Below are 22,193 nucleotides of genomic sequence, written 5' to 3' on the forward strand. Positions count from 1 at the left end.
GTTTTGGATTTTAGATAAATGTGTATTAGTCAACTTTTTGATTATTATCACCAACTACACTGAAAATATAATGTGCAAACCATCGTTAATAGTCTGGTGAACTAATATGTTTTAAAATGATAACGACATATTTCGTTGGTTTAGCAAGTTATGTGTCGGTTATATAACAAATAAAATGACCAGATAACATATTGATAAAAGCAGTAAAAGAACTAAATTACTAGTATGACTTACAATTTTTCTTATTCCACTTGTGTCCGGTGGCTTTGGTTTATTGTAACTATGTTTCGTCTTACCCAACTAATCCCAGATTAGTCTTCGTTAACAGCATGTGCTAGATTGGAATACAATCATATATAGCTCGAATATAAAGAATGAAAGAAATATAATAAAAATATTTTTACAAATAGTGACAAACTTGAGTATTAGATTATCTGTCGTCCCATTGATAGGAAATTTGTTAAGTCAATGTTATATAATTCAGTAAATTGGTTTGGAGTCACATGAGCCAAGACGGAATATGTGACTAGATAATTCACAATTATTATTGTTTACTTTAATTAGGTTCATGGTTCGATATGAAACGTTTTGAGAGTGTACATTCAACATTGTGTTTATTGGTGATGATTGTGTGGTTGTACTCGTTTAACACCAATTACACAAAATGTTTTTGTGCTGTTTTATAGCGTTTATAACCTTTTTGAATATAAGCAAAAAAAAAAAAAACACTTTTTAAAATATTTGATTACAAACGATAGTAGTTGATTGTAAACATACAATTTAGTTGAATATTAACGTATGTAAATAACTAAATATACTTGTATATACGAATTAGGCTGTAGTTAAACTTATCAACTAGTTCTATATCAAAACCATAATATTGTTATATACTACTATTAATCAATGAGGAACATGGGAAGCAACAATGTTTTTGAGGAGTGGTGACCATAAATAAGCATTTCACTCCGAGTAATGTGGTATTATGGAGAGACATTTTCCATGGTGTGGACTCTTTTGGAGAAGCATAAACAAACATTCGAATTCAACTCCATTTTTTTTTTCTATGAGATACTCCATTATATTAGATTAAAGATTTACAAGCTTTCTTTGAAGAGCAACCAAATACACCAATAAACTTACACAGAAGGACAAAATAAACTACAAACATCGATCTTAAAACATACATAAAACAAGCTTTAAAGCTTGACTTGAAACCATAAAAGTGACAAGATACATAAAAAGGACAACAAGTCCTAAAAGTAAAGAGTTGCCACACAAAGTGAGACCACTCGTGGTGAAGGATGACCGACCACTGCCACATAGTCAGCCACATTGATAACCATTGCCGCAGATGTTGCAAAAGAATGAACGCGGTGTTTGGATTCCGTGCGTGCACCAAAGGTCCTTGGAAAGGGTGGTCACATGTTGGACAAGACGAGAGTCTTGAAAACCAAAAACCTGAAAGGACACTTGGAGAGGGTGTTGTATTGCACGAAGCTTCAATTGCCATTACTACGCCTTCCAAAAGACATAATTGAAGAGGAGAGGAAGCAAAAAATCTCTCCTTATAAGAAGATTTTATTGTAAAATAGCTCTCATCGAATGAGGAAATTAGACTAATTTCATTAGAACAAGTAACCTCCCAAAAGGGGGAAATTCTTTCACATAAGAAAATTGATAAACGTTGTAGGCACAAAACAAGAAATACAATAACAAATCCATTCGTTAATTTGTCGGAAAAATAATCATGTTTAGAGATACTTGGGCTGGAATGGGAGCACTTAATACTTGTTGGGCCTAAGTCCATTAAATGAAAAATGAAAGATTGGCCATGTGTTAGCCCACTAGGATTGAGAACTCCGTTTAGACGGGAAAACAAGGTAAACGACCTTCTTCTCCGTTGCAGCTCCACACTATATCTGAGCGAGGTGAGGCAGCGGTGCTGCTTGGAGGCGGAACTATCATCGACCAAGAAGGTCGAGAGGCAAAACAGAATAGTTTTTTAGGAGGGATTACCCGAGATAGATGGAGAATTGGCTGAGCTAGAGAAAAGTCTCGACAACGGTAAACTGTTTTGTCGGAAGGAGAGGTTAGTCATTACAAGTGTAGCCGACGGAGTTATGAGAGAACAACAGCTCGCTAAACTAGGTGAATCTGCTTCAGCTTTGGTGGCTTTGGTGCTGAGCGGCAGAAGGGTGATAACGGATGGGACTTCCGCTCCAAACAGGGTGTCGGAAATGGCTCTCACCGGGACTAAGGACTTTCTCTCTATAGAGCAGGAGCGTGTAACAGATCTATCCCATGAGAAGGAAGATTCCGAGTCTCTCCCCAAACAGGGGGAAGTCGGAGCTAGCAATTTTACAAAGGAGATCTTGCCGGAAGAGAACGTTGACCGGTTCTGACCGAAAGCAAAACCGTCTGAGACCAGATCTGATAACTCAGCCCAGTGGAGATGGTCGGAACCTTTAAGGAGAAGCATAAAGAGCTCATGAAACTGCATCCTACAAAAAGCTTTGAGAATACGATCCCCTCCGACCACTGACAGTCTAGAAGATGTAGAGAGGTCGGGAAAATAATTTTGGTTATAAACCACGAAGAAGGCATGTTCTCGCCGGAGAAACTCAAGAACAGTGTCACCCAGTTTGCTCGCCATTCTCACCAATACCGAGAAAGGCTGGAGGAATTCCAGAAGGTCTCGTCGACGACTAGAAATGCCGGGGGAAGTGGACCAAAGATCTTCGAATAATCGAACCCGAGAAAGTAGAAACAAGCGCCGGTCAGGACGGAGAGCCAGAGATTTGTCGCCAGAAGACGCTCATATTGTAGATGAGCGACTACCTCAACTTCCGTGTCTGAGAGAGTTCACCCACTTTCTTTTTTTTAGAAAAGACGTTTCTTACATGTAATTTTTTGAATTCAACTCCATTTTCCCACGGATGATGCGGATTTTGTCTTTCCACAACTATGGTGATTTAAGGTTTATTCCACAATCTCACCAGTTACCATTGTGCCATTTTTTGCTTGAAAGTTGAAGAAAAAAAAATATAAAGGATTAGTTTTTAATTGAAGCTGACCAAATCAATGTTAGAACAACAAAACTACTTAAATTTCATAAGTTTTGACTATCTGTTTAATTTGACAAAACAAAATTTTGAAACGGCAAAATCAACTCGAATTTCATGATTTTAAGCAGATAAAACATCAAAACTAATTCAAATTTCTAATACTTTTCTTTTATAAGTTATGAAATTTATTCATCCAAATTATATATAAAAAGGAAGTTTTATTAAACATTTTTTACTCTTAATTTCCCTATTCTTTTGAGTTTTGATAAATTTTGATAAGTGATGATCGATTAGAATAATTTTTTATAAATCGATAACGGTTTCTAGGAGTTTGAAATCTTTATAACAAAAATAGGGTTTGAATTGAGGTTCAAAACTGAGTTCAGGATAAGTGTTACTCTTAACTTTAGTAAGCAAACATTTTGATCAATTTTAAGGGCATGCCACTCGATAACAACAACAAAAAAACATTCATAATATAGTGATTCAATATTTGCATATATGAAACATAGNTTTTTTTTTTTTTTTTTTTTTTTTTTTGGCAAACAGTACAGTAGTTCTTTGACTCAAAAAATTCACCGAATTCATTTTTTCCATCTAAAAATTAAATGCATTCCACATTTTTATTTTGTCAACAAAATACATTCAACGTACATTAATTACTTGCTTTTAATTTAAACTCACTTCCATTATATACATACACCTTAAATAAATGTACTTGTAAAAATAAAACACAACCAAGATAAAAGTTACATACACACACAGTACAGTAGAGTAAAGAAGAAGCAGATTTCTCCCATTTCCAAGAAATTAGGGTTTTTCTTTTTCTCGATCCAATTCGCGGCTCGTAGTTTCAGTTTCTTCCGACAACAGTCCTCTTCTTCCTGATTCTGTCGCTCCGAGTTTTGAAGCAGTAAGCCCCTTTTACTTTACAAATCTTAATGTCATTGGAGAAGTCATATATTCATTGCAAATGAAAATTTCGACAATGTGGGTTATTTTGTTTTCCTTTTCATCTTCTTCTTATAGGGAGAAAAAAGCATTTTGGAATCTAAAGTTTAGATCTTTGCTTACTTGTATGAGTAAGAGATTTACTTACTGCCTTACTGGGTTAGGTAGATTAGTTCTTTTAAATTTTCCAGATTTGTTTTTTTTTTTCCTTCTTCATTGTTCTGATTGAGCTTTGGTACTACAATGTGAATTCGTAATGTCCTGAGTTATTAGATGTTTGTTTTGATGATTGAAAGTTTGAAACTTTTTTTGCTATTTTGATTACTCAACTCAGGTGTGCTTAGCTAAAAGAGCAATGAAACAAATCCAAATTATGGTTTTTGCAAGATCTGTCTCATAGAGGGGTGTTTATTAAGCCTTGATTTGGAGATTAGTCTTCAGAAGTACTGTTGTAAAGTGAGTATGGGTTCGCTCTGTTGTGTTGCTGCGAAGTCAGATAGTTCAAATTCTGCAAGTGGGGAGTTTTCGTTTCGCCCCCATGAGCCTTATTGGAGGACTAATTCAAGTTTCTCTCCACCTTCATCGAGATGGGATGTCCATGGATTAATTGATGGTATTAGCTGTTATGGTTCCTCCACTTCATCAAATAATGCTAATGTTCTTCGTAGTCCCGACCTTTCTCAGGCTCTTCATTGGACTCCTAATCATCTTGATTCTGCAACAAGAAGAGGTTTGTTGCATCAACCAAATCCTCCGTGCCAACTCAAATCGATTCTTGCTCTGATCGGCTTACATATCGTTTCATGTTTCTCTCTGCAGATCAGATTCTTAAGCAACTTCCTTGTACATCAAGAAACGTTGGTTCGTTCTCATCTTGTTCTGATATTGGTGACTCTGAACCTAACCGAAACTTCTCAAGCCGGCGCTTTTTCTTGTCCAAGCCTGTTCATCCTATACTGCATCCTTCTGATGATGTTAGGGATATAACATCTGATTCTGCGGATGCCTGCAGTTGGAGCAGCGGGACCACAAGCAGCATTGATTCTGTGGATGTTGCAGAGCCAGTTCTTGATTGGGTTAACAACTCTACCAAAGCTCAGAGAGTACCTTCAAGTACATTTAAATGTGCCTTGTGTAATAGATACCTCTCACAGAAATCTCCTTGGGGATCTCGATCCCTCGTAAGAAACAGAGACATGCCTGTCACAGGAGTGCTTTCATGTCAACATGTCTTTCACGCGGAATGTCTTGACCAATCAACTCCAAAGACTCAACGCAATGACCCGTCTTGTCCAATATGCACCAAAGAGGAAGGAGAGCTTTTCAAATCACACAACATTCTCCCAAGGCTTAAACCGCTTTGTGAAGATGGACATTCTATAAGACCATGGGGTTGTGCTCAAGCCGGTGACTGTGTTGAAAGTGCTGTTAACGTGCCACCGAAGAACACCATGATGATGATAAACCGGAACCGGCTAAGGAGAAATCTCTCACTTAGAGGAAACTCCAGCAAAGATTTTCCAAGTAGAATCAAGAAAAGTAACTCATTAGCCAAGGAAAATCTGACAAATCAAGTCTCGCTTGTGCATTCTAGAGGGAAAGAGAAAGCTTCATGGTAGCTTTGGAGAAGAAAACAAGCAGAGAGATTAAAAGGTCTATTCTTTGACCTACTTAATTTTTAACCTTTTGACAAGTATTGATCTTGGATGATCATGTATTCATTATGGAAGATCTGTAAACAAGTTTGTTAAGAGCTTTTTGATTGTTATGTAACTAGTAATCATCTATCTGTTGGTGGCCATCTTAAGTGTCTTTGGTTCGGTGTAATTGCGGATCTAAATTGTGCCAATTCCTGTATGTGTAGACAGCTTAGTAAACTGCCAAACTGTATGATATGGTATGGACGAACACAATCAATTTGGTACGTACGGAAATATATATTTGGTCAGATTACTTCTCTTCATTGTTGTTAAAGTTTGGGGCCGTTTTGGTTATGATTAAATGTTATCCTTCCGTTTAATAGTTTTGATGTGAATATTCCAACCAACATTCAAATGTAAAACTGATAAATGTTGAATGAAGTCATCATTATTTGATTCATAAGTGGTAGTGTGGTACTGTATATATTGAATATGGGGCTTTTAAAAGTAATTCTTAATCTGTATGAAAACAACTTTTAGTGAATATAGTTTTCTCAATTCATAATGTCATCTGAACAGATAAAAGTTAAAATTATAATTATCCAGGGACCATGGCCATGAGTCCATGACTTAAAAGGTAAGGACATAATTATGAAGGAAAAAAATAAGAAAATTCATAAATATTCAACAAAGAGAGCATAATGATCTCTTCTAACCATATGCTCCTTAGTAACAAACTTTTTAGGCTCACAATTTCTCTCATTCAACAAGAATCAGACAAGGGCATGACGACATGGCTACGTTCATATCGCTTTAGAGTTTAGAGACAAAGCCACTAACAACAAAAACGTGATTAGTACTGTGATTTATTATTAGATGATAAATTATATGAAGGTGATCAGTAAGTGAACAGTTGAGATAAGTACTAGTGCCATGATCGAAAATAATCTAATCTGAAAGCACATAAATTATACTCTGGCTTTCTAACAACACCAAACACTCTCTCTTAATTATTTTGTTGATCATTCATTATTACTATAAGGAGGTTTTGGTTACAATGTTTATATATAGTTTCTTAGCAATTATTTCGACATCTGCATATACGTTTGGGACGACCTAAGATGACAACAGGGTTATCAAAACATTCACAACGTAAGTTCTTTTTGCCTTCTCCTGAAGTGCCTTTCTTATTCATCGCTTCTATGCACGTTTTCTTCCCGTCATTGCCACATTTTCCGGGGAATTCGTCTGTAAATTCACATACTCCTCCTTGCTCCACATGGATACTTTTCACCTCTATTAATGTTTTATATCAATGACAAGAAAGTGCTAACTTTGTAGAGAAACAATTTTAGATAAATTGATAATGCAAAACAAGATACCTTTAATGCTGTTCATAACAAAGAAGAGAAGAAGGCAAGAAACCATAAACAAAGTAGAAGATTTCATGATTCAAAAAGAACGATGAATAATGACTGTAATTTTCGTCAAAAAATATTGTGTTTCTCTGTCAACACTTTACTAACACTTGAAACTAAATATATTTAAGATAGGATAAGAATAGCTATTCTTCTTAAATTATGAGGGACAAAAAAGAAAAAAAAGAAATAACAAAAAAAAGAGAGGTGGCGCCAAGTCAACTAGATCGACAAGATAGTGATTTTGTTTTAGAAAAATTCTTCTAAATTAAAGTCACATGTTATCGCTAAATTCTCTCATATATTTTGGTATTAGTTGCAATGTTGCATACATGCTGATGCTACTATTTTAATTAGAAATCCACTTTATAGTTTATATAGTAAATGAGAGAGATCAAAATTAGTTTTCCTTTTGACACATATGCTGTTGACCCAAACCATCACTAAGACGACTCACAAGCTCTTACCAAAATCCTTTTTCTTGGAGAAAACTTTGTCTCTGAATCTCAATTCTCAAGTGCCGATTGAACATGTAAACAAATTTAAATTCGTTTGTTATCATCTACCGGTTAAGGGAGGCAACTTGGAAACTGCTACAGTGCTACACATAATGTGTTGCTTTAGATCTTTGGGACAATGGTGGTCATCTCTTTTCCTACTCTTTTCATTATAAACTTCAGATTATATCTCATGCATGTAGTTAGTTTCTGGTTAAGTTTAATTGTTTTTTTAACCATAACCTAATAAAGGTCCTTTTTTCTAACTAACGTCGTTGCTTCATCCGATCCACTCAGAATTTTTAGTTGAAACAGCAAAAGGTAAAAATCATAATTATCAAGGGCCATGACTTTAAGGCATGGATATATGATTATGCAAGGAAAATTTTTCATAATTATCCAACAAAGAGAGCATCATGATCTCTAACCATGCGTTCTTTATTGTAACAAACTTTTTTCAGATTTCTTTATTTGTTGACCATCTTACCGGATCATTATGTCTACACACAAATCATCACTTAGACTCGCAACCTCTTCCACTTATAAACCAAATAAACCCTTTTCTTCAGACAAAAACTTTGTCTCTGAATCTGAAAAATTAAGATTAGACATGTCTCATCTTGTGGTTCTCTTTATCATCTACATGCTCATTAATCTGTCACTAGGTATTAAATGTAGAGTGTCTTCTTGTTTTCAGCAAATATATATTTGCCTTGAAGCTTTTTGACGAAGTGTTTATTTGATGTTTCCAGGACTGCAAATGCCTTACATGACGACAGATCCTAAAGATATAGCCGGCAAGTCATTCGATTACATCATTGTTGGAGGTGGAACTGCGGGATGTTCCTTAGCAGCGACTCTGTCTGAGAAATACTCTGTTCTGGTCATTGAACGCGGTGGCTCGCCTTATGGAGATCCATTAGTAGAAGAAAGAAAGAACTTTGGGTACTCACTGCTAAATACAGATGAATACTCATCTGTTGCACAAAGTTTCACCTCTCTAGATGGAATCGAAAACTACAGAGGACGAGTTCTTGGAGGATCGAGCGCTATAAACGGCGGATTTTACAGCCGAGCTAGCGATGAGTTTGTAAAGAAAACTGGTTGGGACAAGGATCTGGTTCAAGATTCATATAAATGGGTTGAATCTAAGGTTGTCTTCATGCCTGAATTGACTCAGTGGCAATGTGTTGTGCAGTTCGGGTTTCTTGAAGCCGGGTTTTATCCGTATAACGGATATAGTTTGGAGCACACGCAAGGGACAAAGATCGGTGGAAGCATATATGATCAGTGTGGGAAAAGGCATACATCCGCAGATCTTTTGGGATTTGGTAAACCAAGTTGCACCACCGTTCTTCTAAACGCAACGGTAAAGAGCATAATGTTTGATGGTAATAAAACTCGCGCAGTTGGGGTTAGGTTTATGAAAAGTGATGGGAGCTCAAGTACGACCTACAAAGCACATGTTGCGAAGCATAGAGGCGAGGTTATACTCACGGCTGGAGCTTTAGGTAGTCCGCAGATTCTTCTCTTAAGCGGTATTGGACCAGAGAAGCATATAAGAGATTTTGACATTCCTGTAGTTGTCGATCTCAAACAAGTCGGAAGGAAAATGTCGGATAATCCAGGGATCTCTCTTCTTGTTGATAGATTCTCGCAAAACCGCACACTCGAGCCACCTCAAGTGGCAGCAATAGCAGAAGGTTTCAAATTCATACTCGAATCCGAGGTTCTTCCGACTAACATTACCACAACAAGAATCTCTATAGCAGCCAAGATCGCATTCCCTAAATCCAAAGGAAGGCTAAAGCTTAACAGCACAGACCCTAGGGAGAATCCTTCAGTGAAATTCAACTACTTAGAGAACAAGGAAGACCTTGACGCATGCCAAGAAATGGTTCTCCATCTTCAACATGTAGCAAGGTCAGAGACAGTGACGTTTTTCTTAGGAACACAGTCACAGGATAAGCTTGTGGCAGGTGATGAAGAGCTTAAGAGCTTCTGTAAAGAGAATGTGAGAACTTATTATCATTACCATGGCGGTTGCGTAGTGGGATCTGTGGTAGACGAGGATTATAAAGTTAATGGTGTGAGGCGGTTAAGGGTCGTTGATGGTTCAACGTTTGAAGAATCACCAGGAACTAACCCAATGGCTACAGTTCTAATGCTGGGAAGATATCAAGGAATCAAAATACTCAAAGAAAGAGAAGCAGAAGAAGAAGAACAACAAAAGTATCTTAGCCCTCAAGGAAGCCCACAACCACAACCCTAAACGTTAAAATCTTTGTTTTGTGTTTGTTAATTGCCGCAATGAGAATGAATCATCTTCTTGAATTTGTTTCAATTTCAGCAACAAAATACATTGAATTCGAGAAAATTGATATTCAGAAAACGGAAAAAAAAAACAAAAAATATACAAAGCTCTCATCCCCTAAAACCTAAAAAACCTAAGCCTCTGTTTCATCACCTTGTCGTCTTCTTCCTCAGTCTTCTTCACCTCTCCTCCCGCCGACGGAGAACCCAATCCACAAGGTTGGTGTATCCCCAACCAGTCCTCCACGCACTTGCTCAACAGGCATCTCGTACCTACACATAGGACACGTGGCGTGCATCCCCAACCACTCCTCAACGCACTTGGAGTGAAACCTGTGCTTACACGGCATCTCAGTCGCCACGTCACCTTTAGACCACTCCTCCAAGCAAATCGCGCAAGAACCCTTCCCCTTATTATCTTCTCCGATGACGACACGTGGCATACTCTCAACCGAAGCTTTCGACGCCGGCGATCTCCCTTCTTTACCACCGCCGCCTAAGAAATCTTCGAGCCCAGGACCAAATCCGATCGTCACCACACTCGGAGTCAACGGATCCATGCTGATATGCGCGTGTATCGTCGTCGGCTGATCAGCGTCCTCAGCAGCTTCTTTGGCGGTTATAGCTAAAATCAGCGGTAAAAAACGAGAGACACCATCGCTTCCACTTTCGAACTCAGCGAAATCGTTCTCTGAAGACATCACGCTAACACACTCGATCGATCAAAGAAAAGAAAGAAAAAGAGAATCTTTTTTATGAAGAACAGAGGAAAAAAAAGAGCAAACTTTCTCGGGGAAAATCTAAAGAAGAAGAAGGAGAAGAGAAAAAAATCGAAAGCTACGATGCAAAGATAAGGTGGAAGAAGAAAAGGGTTTTGAGATTATATATGTTCGTGGAAGGTTACAGTAGTTTCATGAATCATGAAGGAAGTGGCAATAACAGAGGAAACGAAGGTTATAGAAGACTCTCGAATCATTGACGACGCTTTTATTAGACTTTCCTTTTTATTTATTTATGATTATTTCAAAATCTTATCCTCTTTCATTAAAGGATATAGATATTTTACACTGTGGAAATAAAATAAAATAATGATTTGTGTCATATACAATTTTATTAATTTTTTCCGAATGCACAGAAGGTGTTTGATTAAATTCCGCTGAGAAGTTGTCTTTTTTTACCCCTCTGTAGTTTAGTGAGATCTTTCGACTTTCGATGATTTTACGAATGAGAATGGGTACCTCTCGCATGGCTGCTTTGAGTTCTCTTCCGTTTAGAGTCTCTGACTTTCTCGGAACTCGTCTGAAACCTTGTTTCCTCTATCCAATTCGATTGACAAGTAAGTGAGTGGGTATAGTTCGTCTTACTCTCTTCTTCTTCTTCTTCTTCTTCCATGTTTAATTATCCTTTATCATCTTGCTTGGTTCACTAATTTCTCGACCCTTTAAATCAGATATGTCTGTAAAGCCGTTTGTGATTGAAGCAAGAGGGAATGCTCGAGTTGAGAGCCCAAAAACCAGGAACATGAGGAGCAGGAAGAAGGTTACTTTTCTCAAGTCGTTTTTGCACAAAAGTTTGAATCTTTTGCAACATTGTTTTAATTGTAAGTTATTTTTTTTTGTTTTGTTTTGGGACAGTTTAATGGAACACAAACAAAACCAAGGCTTTCAGTATTCTGTTCAGATAAACAACTGTATGCTATGTTAGTGGATGACTTCAACAAAAAGTGTTTGTTCTACGCTAGTACATTGCAGAAGTCCATTCGTGGAGATCCTCCATGTACTGTCATTGTAAGTTCAGTCTCCCTGAATACTTTGAATCCTCTGTATGTATCACCTGAAACAATCGAGAGTTTAGCCGGTCAAGTAGCATATTGCTGGAGTTTGCTTTGTTATCTAAGCCATTTATAGTACTGATGGCATTGTCTTTGCTCTTCTACTCTTGGATCATTGATAAGAGTTTAGTCGGTTAAGTAGCATTTTGTTGGAGTTTGCTTTGTTATCTACGCGGGGTATAGTATTATTGGTGACATTGTCTCTGCTTCGTTCGTGTTAGAATTGAGAAACTGGTTGCCTTTCTTAGAGATGACCGCATTGAGTTCCAGACTAGATAAGATAGAAGAGACTAGCTTACATGATGTTGTTTCTTGTCATATTTGAAGTTACATCTCTATAATATAGTAACAAAACAATAGTGTTGTCTTTTGGTTTGAAAAGATCATTTCTAGTATCTGGCTTTGATTCCATTTTTTTATGTTTATCAGGAAGCAGCAAAACGGGTTGGAGAGGAGCTTATTAAGGCTTCTATTGACCTCAAGATAAACGAGATATCATCTTATGATCGAAATGGGAATGCTCGAGGCGAAAGAATGCAAGCCTTTGAAATTGCAATTAAGCAACACGGATTCTTGCCATAATAGGTTTAAACTCTTCACTCAAAAACTCATTACATTCATCATATAGTTATAGAAGCTTCTTGCCTTCACTCTCTTATTGAAACAAATTAAACGCTCACTCTCTTGGTTTCTAGGTAGTTGAAACTGAAGCCCTCACACTTAGATGCTCACCAAAAGAATATTTTTCCGGGGACTTTGGAAACTTGATTTTGGAAGTACATGATTTATCCGGAACATAAGGGCATTCCACAAACTCTTTAGCGTAATTATCAAGACATATATAGATCTGGAAAAGCTGCTTATTCCCCTCTACATCTTCGTTGCATTCAATACCTGGTGCAAATCCGATCACGCACTTGATCGCGTTCTTGATCTCATTTAAACCGTAAAACCCATCATTTGGTTTAATTTCTACACAATGAACATACAATGATCAGAAAGTTTCCAGGTTTTGTTTTCTTGTTGAAACTTTTGTGTACCTTTTTGTTTAAGGATGCTGAGGAGATTGATTTTTTGTCTGAATTTGAGATTGGTGTGGAAGTAAGAGTGTTGGTCGAAGACAGTTTGGACACATGTGCCATGCTTGTTCCACTCGTGTTCCCACAGATTCGTCTCGTTACTTGGACAAACCCACACTCCCCACTCTGTCCATTTCTTTTCCATTTTGCTTACTAGATCTGATATCTGTTATTTGTTCAATTCAGATACAATCCAAGAATAGTTTTGTAAAACTGCTGCGATGATTTGTTAATCTCTTTTCGTAAAATGATCACTAACTCCAAAATTGGGAGTTTAAGTAGATCCCAAAACCAAACATATAATTAAAATACGAATAAAGATGGATGTATATAACCTTGGAGATATCGAAGAGATTGGTTTGGTCGCAAAAGGCAGGCCAAGTGCCATTGATGAACTGAGGCCAGAGTCCATGGATCATAAATTCCGGCGACTTATTGCCTTTCGTCGGAGGAGGACAACATCCTTTTTGGCTATCGCATATTGCTCCTGGCCACTGCAGATGATATACGTATAAAAAATAAACGTGTTGCATAAATGTATTTATGTATGTATTGTTGGAATCATACGTAGTTGACCCAGTAGAAGAAATTGAAGTCTGGTGGTGCTGTTTGAGATGACGACGCGACAAGACTCTGTAAAATCAAGAAGCTTACGATGATGATTCCTCTCATGTGTTTCTGCTCTCTGTGTTTCATGCCTTTTGGTTTTCTTTTCTTGGATTTATTTCCCAGCAATTTTGTGACAGTTAATCATATACAGTACTTATAAAAAACAAAAGGAAAGGTGCCTAACAATCATATGTTTCCAAAAAAATGAATATAATATTTTTCTTAATTTGTTATTACGTTTGTTTATTAATTTATTATTCTCAACTTGTTTTTCGACAATGGATATGCATACAACAACTTCTTTTTTAGAAGAGAACAAAAAAAAAAAAAGTTACACAAAGCTAAGATGGTATTTCAGTCTTTATTACAATGCTTAATTGGATGGGCTAAGATGTAAATTTAATGGGCTTTTGTAGCAGGCAAATGTAATTGCCATTTCACACTTGAAAAGATAACAACTGAAGAGATAAGATCTTGCATAACAAGAAACCATATATATAAAAACACGAAAAGATATAATTAGAACTTAGCAAACTGGAGTTTAGATGGACATCTTCCTTTAGGCAAAACTGGACATTCGATAAACTCAGTTCCTGATGTATCAACACAAATGTAGATCTGATATAGCTGGGCATTATGCTTCCGATCTTTGTTGCATTGGAGTCCTGGTGCAAATCCAATCCCATCTTTTATCGCGTTGGTGATCTTTTTCAGATCGTAGAATCCATCATCCGGATTAATTCCTGCAATTAATTACCAAAAAGAAAATTAATGGTCATTGATAAGTTTAAAATGTATACATGAATAGTAGTGGTTTATATATATACCGGAGTTAGCGAGGATTTGGAGTAGATTGGCTTTGTCTTTGAGTTTAAGAGCAATCTCAAAGTATTCGTGTTGGTCCATTTCTGATTCTGCGCACGTGCCATGCTTCTCCCATTCGTGTTCCCAAAACTTGAACCCTTCGTTGCTCGGGCACGATAGTGTTGGCCAATTATTTTTCATACTACTTAGCAGATCCTCTATCTATACATTCATAATATATATATATATATATATCATAGCTTAATATATAAATATGAATATGNCATTACTGATTCTGCGCACGTGCCATGCTTCTCCCATTCGTGTTTCCAAAACTTGAACCCTTCGTTGCTCGGACACGATAGTGTTGGCCAATTCTTTTTCATACTACTTAGCAGATCCTCTATCTATACATGCATTCATAATATATATATATATATATTTAAAAAAGTCATAGCTTAATAAATAAATATGAATATTACTCCATCATTTATGAATGTATATGTATACCTGAGACCTGTCAAATTTGCTGTCGGGATCGCAATTTGATGGCCATGAACTACTGTTATAATTAGGCCAAAGACCGTGGATGCCAAAATCTGCCGCAGGTTTGCCGGATGTTGGATAGCAACAAGAACGGTTTGTATCACAATAGGCTCCTGGCCACTGCAAATATACAGTAGCAAACAATAATCACTAGCTTGGACATAAAGTTTATATATGTTGTTTAAAAAACAAAACAAATTTATAAAATGGGTTAAATCAGAGGACAGACCTGAACAACAAAGTAGAAGAAATCAAAGTCTTCTTGAGATTGTGGAAGGTAAAGACTTTGAAACATTAGAAACTTGAGGATACTCCCCCCAACCCTTTGCTCCCATCTTCTTGTTTTTTATTTCCTATTCGTTTATGTGATGCATGATTAAAGACATTTCGGCTTCAAATTTATACACAAATGCAAATTCCCATATGATACCATTTTTAATATGTTATTCAACTATGATTATTGTTAATGTCTTCGTGATTAATTAAAAAGATTTGTATATTCCCTTAAGCAATTATTTTAATATTTGGGAAATTAAAGTCATTTATTTAAGGTCAGTAAACTTAATCTCATATTTTAGAAAACTGATTGTTATGCAATTGTCATCACTATTTTGTGCTTTTTAATTGTTTTGATATTAATAGACTTTTTTTTTTTTTTGGTCAAGAGATATATTAATAGACTTTGTTTTGAGAAATTTGTCACTATAAACAAATTTAGACAAATCAATCAATTATTAAAATCGACCAACTATTTATGCATACTTTACAAAAACGTTATTTGCACTATGTTATGACAGTTATGTTAACCAAGGATCGCAGACCAACTACTTCAAATATAAAAGGACATTTCCGTGGATTGATCCGATCGAGTGGAGATTATAAAAAAACAAAGATTATGAGAGATATCCATTTCTATTGTGCTTAGCTCATCCCTTTTAAAATTTGGGAAGAAAGTATCATCGTATAAAAACAACAACAAAAAAGTAAGAGGAGTGTACGTTACATACAGGCTTAGAGCATGTGAACATGTGACCCAATATATATATATATATATATATATATATATATCAATAACCAACTAATGTTCATACCAGCTAACGTTTAATTATTAGCTAATTAATGCTTTGTAAGGAAGACTCAAATGTAGTAATCATATTGAACACAAATCCGGCGACTTATTGCCTTCCGTCGGAGGACAACATCCTTTTTGGATATCGCATATTGCTCCTCGCCACTACAGCACTTCAATTTCTTCTACTGGGTCAACTACGTATGCTTCCATCAATATGCGATATCCAAAAAGACACAACAAGACTCTGTAAAATCAAGAAGCTTACGAATTACGATGATGATTCCTCTCATGTGTTTTTGCTCTTTTTGTTTCTTGACTTTTTGGTTTTCTTTTCTTGGATTTATTTCCCAGCAATTAATGTGACATTAATATCTCCAAAAAGATGAATATAATATTTTTCTTAATTTGTTATTACGTTTGTTTATTAATTTAAAATTCTCAGCTGGTTTCTCGACAATGGATATGCATACAACAACAACTTCATTTTTAGACACACCAAACAAATAAAAAATTAAAAAAACTCTTAATGATGGTATTTCATTCAACCTATTTCCCTTTTACAAAGCTTAATTAGACAGGCTTATATGTAAAAGTAATGGGCTTTACTAACAGACAAATGTAATTGCCATTTCGCACTTGATAATACCACAGCACCACTGTGTAAACTGATATTTTCATATATAGAAAAGATAAAAAATCCTATGGATACATAGAAAATAACTATAGTATTTTAAGCTAATGAATAAGAATATGTTATGTAAGTACTGTAACAAAAAAATAACTATACTATACTTTTTTTATTTTTTCTTTTTGACATTATAGCATCGGGGATATTTAGAATGCATGCATTAGGGTTGAATTTTCATGAAACGTATACTGCATAATGACAAATATTGCAGTATGTTTTAGTCCACATGTATACCAAAGTTTATCTTATTTAAATTTTAGATTAAAAAAAACATAACAAGAAACTAGAAAAGATAATAAAAGAAGACATATATAATTAAGAGAGAAGAAACAAGATTGGATAAGAGAAATTAGAAAAGATAACAATAGATAGAGATATGGCATAACAGGAAACCATATATAAAACATGTAATGATATAATTAGAACTTAGCAAACTGGAGTTTAGATGGACATCTTCCTCTAGGCAAAACTGGACATTCGATAAACTCAGTTCCTGATGTATCGACACAAATGTAGATCTGATATAGCTGGGCATTACGCTCCGGATCTTTGTTACACTCGAGTCCTGGCGTAAATCCGATCCCATCCTTTATCGCGTTGGTGATCTTATTCAGATCGTAGAATTCATCATCCGGATTAATTCCTACAATATATTACCAAAAGAAAATGGTCATTGATGAGTTTAAAATGTACACACATGAATAGTAACGGTGTATATCTATATATATACCGGAGTTAGTGAGGATTTGGAGGAGATTGGCTTTGTCTTTGAGTTTAAGAGCATTCTCAAAGTATTCGTGCTGGTCCATTACTGATTCTGAGCACGTGCCGTGTTTCTCCCATTCGTGTTCCCAAAAGTTGAACCCTTCGTTGCTCGGACACGATAGTGTTGGCCAATTCTTTTTCATTCTACTTAGCAGGTCTTCTATCTATACATTCATATACATAATTTACATTAGAAAAAAACCATTTCTTAAGAAATATATAGGAATGTTACACGATCATTTATTTATTATATGTATACCTGAGATCTGCCAAATTGGCTGTCGGGATCGCAATTTGATGGCCATGAACCATCTTTATAATTAGGCCAAAGACCATGGATACCGAAATCTGCCTCAGGTTTACCGGATGTTGGATAGCAACAAGAACGTTTTGTATCACAATAGGCTCCTGGCCACTTCAAATATATAAATACAAACAAATATTACTTACTTTGGTCATAAAATTTAGAAATGTTTCACAGAAAGTTTAAAAATGGGTTTATCGTCAGATTACACACCTGAACAACCAAGTAGAAGAAATCAAAGTCTTCTTGAGATTGTGAAACGAAAAGACTTTGAAACATTAGAAACTTGAGGATAGCCCAACCCTTTACTCCCATTTTTGTTTTTTCCTATTCGTTTCTGTGATGCATGATTTAGACATTTCGGCTTCCAATTTATACACAAATGCAAATTCCATATCCCTTGTAATACCCCTATTTTTTAATTTGTTAATTATTCATCTATTATTATTGTTAATGTCTTCGTGATTAATTAAAAAAGATCCGTATATCCGATCCCCTTAAAACAATTCATTTTAATATTTGGGGAAAAATCATTTTTACGGTTTACAAGTAGATTGTAAACTCCAATCTCATATTTTAGAAAACTGATTGTTATATTTTCAATCCTCTCAAGTCTCATAATGCATGCAATCGTCACTATTTGCGTGTTTATATTGTTTCTTTTTTAATAGTTTATATAGATTATTGTTTAGTTATATGTATAGACTTTTGTTTTGAGAACTTTGTCACTATCAACAAACTTAAACGAATATATCAACTCTTAGAATCAACCAACTATATCTAAATCTACCTCCTCCTATAAATATTTATGCATATTTTACAAAAACGTGGACTTGCACTATCCCCTATATACTACTATCCAAGGATTGCAGACCAAACTACTTAAAGGGCAATTCGGCGGACTGATCCGAGTGTAGACTAAAAAAAAGGATTGACATTAAAATATTTATGATGAGGGATGTCCATTTCTATCGTGCTCAACTGATATTAAAATTTAGGAAGAAAGTACAGTATGAAGAAATTTAAAAGTACGAGGAGGAGTGTAAGTTACAGGCTTAAAGCATGTGATGTGAACATGTTGTTAAGGATCTGTCCAGGATTAGCGTTTAATGATTCGCGCTAATTAATGCTATGTAAGGAAGGGTCAAATGTAGCAATCATAGTTTAATTGTTAAGGATCTGTCCAGGATTAGCAAAAAAAGAAACATGCATTAATTAAGCAACATGAAAATAATATGGAATAATGGAGGAAAAGTAAGGTACGTGGAATTATAGAATTAGCGACCACTACTTATCCACTTCTGCCGTTGATTAACTCGTGCTTACCGGTGATGTAGTGATGTACAATTGGTCATGGTTTAACAGCGTTATTTTGAATTCACTATCTAAAACCACAAAAGAAAGAAAAAAAGATCCTACAAACTTTTCGTGTTTTATCAACCACGAGACGAGAGTATTCATAAAATAAATTAGCGATTTAAGAGGTTTCGTGTTTTATTGAATTTGTCTGATCTGAATTGATTTTTTTTTGTCGTCGTCTGATCTGAATTGATTTGGTTTGAGTATTTACATATTTCAATTATCAGACGAATTTAAATATTTGATTTAATCGTGTTATTTGTAAAAAAGAAAAAAGAATCCATAAAAACAATAGTAGAGTCTCTACCATGGTTACTTGGATTAAACCGATCCGTTCCATGAGAGAGAACTAAAATCGATTGATACGATTGTACTTAAAATCGGAGTCACCCGCGTTTTACTACTTCTGTTTCGCTTAGAAGGATCCGACAATCAAACGGTTAAAATACAACCCGACCCGGTCCAAATTGTGAGGAGCAGGTGTGTAAATTCGTAAAAAAGGCGCTCCACTCGAGTCGACCAAATAATTTTCGTCACCACTACGAAATCGGAGACTGACAGCTTTCATCGACGGCACGGCGGTCTCCGATCCCATTCCCGATCTCCGATTATTCAACTAGGTTCACGATAATTGTTAGATTATTACGTTTTCGTTTGCGTGCACGTTCAGATCTCATGATCCCTTATCCGTTTTTTCCCGTTAAAGCTCCTTAAACCTTGATGCAACGGCCTAGTGCTCGTTCCAGGTTGAAATTCAAATCAGATATGATAGATCCTCCCGAGGTTGAGACTTCACCTGGTCACCACCACAACCAATCATCGCCGTCCACACTCGCTAAACCCAAGTCAAAACGAACCAAATCGATTATTTTGTTAATCGTTGCTTCTGTCTCTATCGCGTTGGGGTTATTGTTTGTTTGCTTTTCAATCGTACGCTCTCGGAGGAATCGGAGAGTTTCGCTGCTCAGGTACAGCGTCGTTATCGATGGCGGGAGTTCGGGGACCCGAGTTCATGTGTTCGGGTACCGGGTTGAATCCGGGAAACCGGTGTTTGATTTCGGAGAGGAGAGTTACGCTAGTTTTAAGTTGAGTCCTGGTTTGTCTGCGTATGGTGATAATCCGGAGGGAGTGAGTGAGTCAGTGACGGAGCTTGTGGAATTTGCTAAAGGGAGAGTTCCTAAGAGAGTGTTGGAGGAGAGTGACATTAGGTTAATGGCTACTGCTGGAATGAGATTGCTTGAATTGTCTGTTCAGGAACGGATTCTTGAAGTTACTAGAAGAGTTCTTAGATCTTCTGGGTTTGTTTTTCGAGAGGAATGGGCTTCTGTTATCTCTGGTTAGTTTTCTTCAGTTGTTCTTTAAGATTAGGGAATCTTAGGTTAATCACTGGCTTGTTCATTTGTGGAAGTAAATGAGAGTGTTTAGTTGATATGTTTACGTTTACCTTTGGTTGGTGCGCTTTTAACACTTCTTGTTAGTATTGGAGTGGTTTGGATTTGTGTTGCAATGAGACTTTTTGATATCCAGGATCTGATGAAGGTGTATATGCTTGGGTTGTTGCAAATCATGCGCTTGGTTTGCTTGGAGGTGAACCTTTAAAAACAACAGGAATTGTTGAACTCGGTGGGGCTTCTGCCCAGGTTTAGTTTTTCCCCTGTCAAATCTGTTATTGATAGCTTAACTGTGTGATAGTTGATCAACTGTTAGGTGATGACTGTTTGTGCATTCATTTAGGTAACATTTGTGTCAAGTGAGCTTGTGCCTCTGGAGTTCGCGCGTACGTTAGCCTATGGAAATGTCTCATATAATCTCTACAGTCACAGCTTCCTCCACTTTGGGCAGGTAACTGCTGAGAGCAGAGTATTTTGTCTGAAGTTGTTTTCTTTGATTTGCCCTTTTTAAATGTTTGGAAACTTAATGTAGTTGTATCTCTGTTAGCTGCTTAGTGGTCTCTGATTTTCTATGCTTCCGCAGAATTGTAGAACATGCTACCAAACAGAGGATTTTTATCCGTGATAATGTTCAACAAGCTATTAACTTTTGTCTTCTCGCAGGATTCAGCACAAGAAAAGTTATTGGATTCACTACACAACTCATGTTAGTTGTTGATAAATCTTTGAAATAATTGCAATTTGGAGTTTAGGCAATTGAAATAAGTTTTTTTCCCCTTAAATTTCAATACAGTGTTTCAATACTTGCAGCTGCAAACTCTACAGGGGAAGGAATAGTTACTGACCCTTGTGTTCCTAGAGGATACATCCTTGAGAAAAGTTCACAGAAAGATTCATCCGGATTCGTAGCTGAAAAAAGCCGTTTTATAGCTTCACTTCAAGGTGCTGGTAATTTTTCAAAATGTCGATCCGCCACATTGGCAATGTTGCAGGAAGGAAAAGGTAAAATGCATAATTGGTATTCTGAATATTGTTCACTGTGTCAGTTTTCTATCTCTTATTGGTTTTACTTTGAGTACAGAGAAATGTCCTTATAAGCATTGTTCCATTGGATCAATATTCACACCTAATCTTCGAGGAAGTTTTTTGGCTACAGAGAATTTCTTTCACACCTCGAAGGTAAAAATCCTTTGAACTCATGTTAGTCGACGTCATGATTCGATCTGAATGTCCGGAGAATTAATTGTTTGAACACTGGTCAATTGGTCTTATACATTTTTCTGTATGATTCAGTTCTTTGGGTTGGGAGAAAAGCATTGGCTGTCTGAACTGATATTAGCCGGAAAGAGATACTGTGGAGAGGAATGGTCGACACTGAAAGTGAAATATCCAACTTTTAAGGACGAGAATTTGCTTCGGTATTGTTTCTCATCAGCATATATTGTCTCAATGCTTCACGAGTCTTGGTGTTGCTCTCGATGATGAAAGGTAATAAAATATTTAGATCGTTTCAGTGTTTTGGTCTTGATCTAAAATTATGTCTTTTTTTTAATAATAATTATTATTACTATGCAGAATTGGGTTTGCTGGTAAAGCTGGACAAGACATACCACTTGATTGGGCATTGGGTGCTTTTATCCTAAATACTGCCACATCCACTTCTGATTACAATGGTAAATCTAGAAAAATTATTGACTCGAGTAACTTAGCCAAACACAACAATGGTTTTAGTTAACTTTGTATAGTTATTATATAAAAATAAAAAAAATGTTTCACATAAAAAAAGGTAAATTATTATTATCTAATTATATTTTACGCAAACTCGTGTTTCATGCTACTTTCTTCATTAGTCTCTTTTTGT

General features: G+C 36.1%; 7 protein-coding genes and 1 pseudogene across 8 annotated transcripts; 4 read left to right on the plus strand and 4 right to left on the minus strand.

The window, feature by feature from the left end:
- Positions 3,809–5,955, plus strand: LOC104772960. Of its 2 annotated transcripts, XM_010497515.1 has the most exons (3): positions 3,809–3,978; positions 4,351–4,746; positions 4,836–5,955. In XM_010497515.1, the coding sequence occupies exons 2-3, from the start codon at positions 4,479–4,481 to the stop codon at positions 5,633–5,635; spliced, it is 1,068 nt and encodes a 355-aa protein (XP_010495817.1). In that variant the 5' UTR covers positions 3,809–3,978; positions 4,351–4,478; the 3' UTR covers positions 5,636–5,955. The 2 variants fall into 2 exon arrangements, with proteins under 2 accessions (XP_010495817.1, XP_010495822.1); XM_010497520.1 differs by lacking the exon at positions 3,809–3,978 and having other exon boundaries at positions 4,627–4,746; positions 4,841–5,955.
- Positions 8,035–9,976, plus strand: LOC104772973 ((R)-mandelonitrile lyase-like). The gene is made up of 2 exons (XM_010497525.2): positions 8,035–8,236; positions 8,324–9,976. Exons 1-2 carry the CDS (start codon positions 8,068–8,070, stop codon positions 9,841–9,843), a joined length of 1,689 nt encoding a protein of 562 aa, XP_010495827.1. The 5' UTR covers positions 8,035–8,067; the 3' UTR covers positions 9,844–9,976.
- LOC104772971 (E3 ubiquitin-protein ligase RDUF1-like) lies at positions 9,898–10,842 on the minus strand. Its single transcript, XM_010497524.2, has one exon. The coding sequence runs from the start codon at positions 10,583–10,585 to the stop codon at positions 10,055–10,057; it is 531 nt and encodes a 176-aa protein (XP_010495826.1). The 5' UTR covers positions 10,586–10,842; the 3' UTR covers positions 9,898–10,054.
- LOC104772975 (50S ribosomal protein L18-like) lies at positions 10,940–12,668 on the plus strand. Its single transcript, XM_010497527.2, has 5 exons — positions 10,940–11,220; positions 11,335–11,423; positions 11,519–11,671; positions 12,145–12,300; positions 12,411–12,668. Exons 1-4 carry the CDS (start codon positions 11,097–11,099, stop codon positions 12,295–12,297), a joined length of 519 nt encoding a protein of 172 aa, XP_010495829.1. The 5' UTR covers positions 10,940–11,096; the 3' UTR covers positions 12,298–12,300; positions 12,411–12,668.
- Positions 12,266–13,544, minus strand: LOC104772974 (ribonuclease 3-like). The gene is made up of 4 exons (XM_010497526.2): positions 13,362–13,544; positions 13,130–13,288; positions 12,756–12,960; positions 12,266–12,687 (listed from the first exon to the last, which is right to left on the minus strand). Exons 1-4 carry the CDS (start codon positions 13,488–13,490, stop codon positions 12,407–12,409), a joined length of 774 nt encoding a protein of 257 aa, XP_010495828.1. The 5' UTR covers positions 13,491–13,544; the 3' UTR covers positions 12,266–12,406.
- LOC104772982 (ribonuclease 3-like) lies at positions 13,923–15,099 on the minus strand. Its single transcript, XM_019239717.1, has 5 exons — positions 14,983–15,099; positions 14,718–14,873; positions 14,498–14,614; positions 14,231–14,429; positions 13,923–14,146 (listed from the first exon to the last, which is right to left on the minus strand). The coding sequence occupies exons 1-5, from the start codon at positions 15,046–15,048 to the stop codon at positions 13,923–13,925; spliced, it is 762 nt and encodes a 253-aa protein (XP_019095262.1). The 5' UTR covers positions 15,049–15,099.
- On the minus strand, positions 16,839–17,914 carry LOC104772993 (ribonuclease 3-like). Its single transcript, XM_010497549.1, has 4 exons — positions 17,796–17,914; positions 17,538–17,693; positions 17,244–17,442; positions 16,839–17,156 (listed from the first exon to the last, which is right to left on the minus strand). Exons 1-4 carry the CDS (start codon positions 17,895–17,897, stop codon positions 16,933–16,935), a joined length of 681 nt encoding a protein of 226 aa, XP_010495851.1. The 5' UTR covers positions 17,898–17,914; the 3' UTR covers positions 16,839–16,932.
- On the plus strand, positions 19,314–22,135 carry LOC104773011 (annotated as a pseudogene).

This window comes from Camelina sativa, chromosome 3 (genome assembly GCF_000633955.1).
Source record: "Camelina sativa cultivar DH55 chromosome 3, Cs, whole genome shotgun sequence".
Classification (NCBI taxonomy): Eukaryota; Viridiplantae; Streptophyta; class Magnoliopsida; order Brassicales; family Brassicaceae; genus Camelina; species Camelina sativa.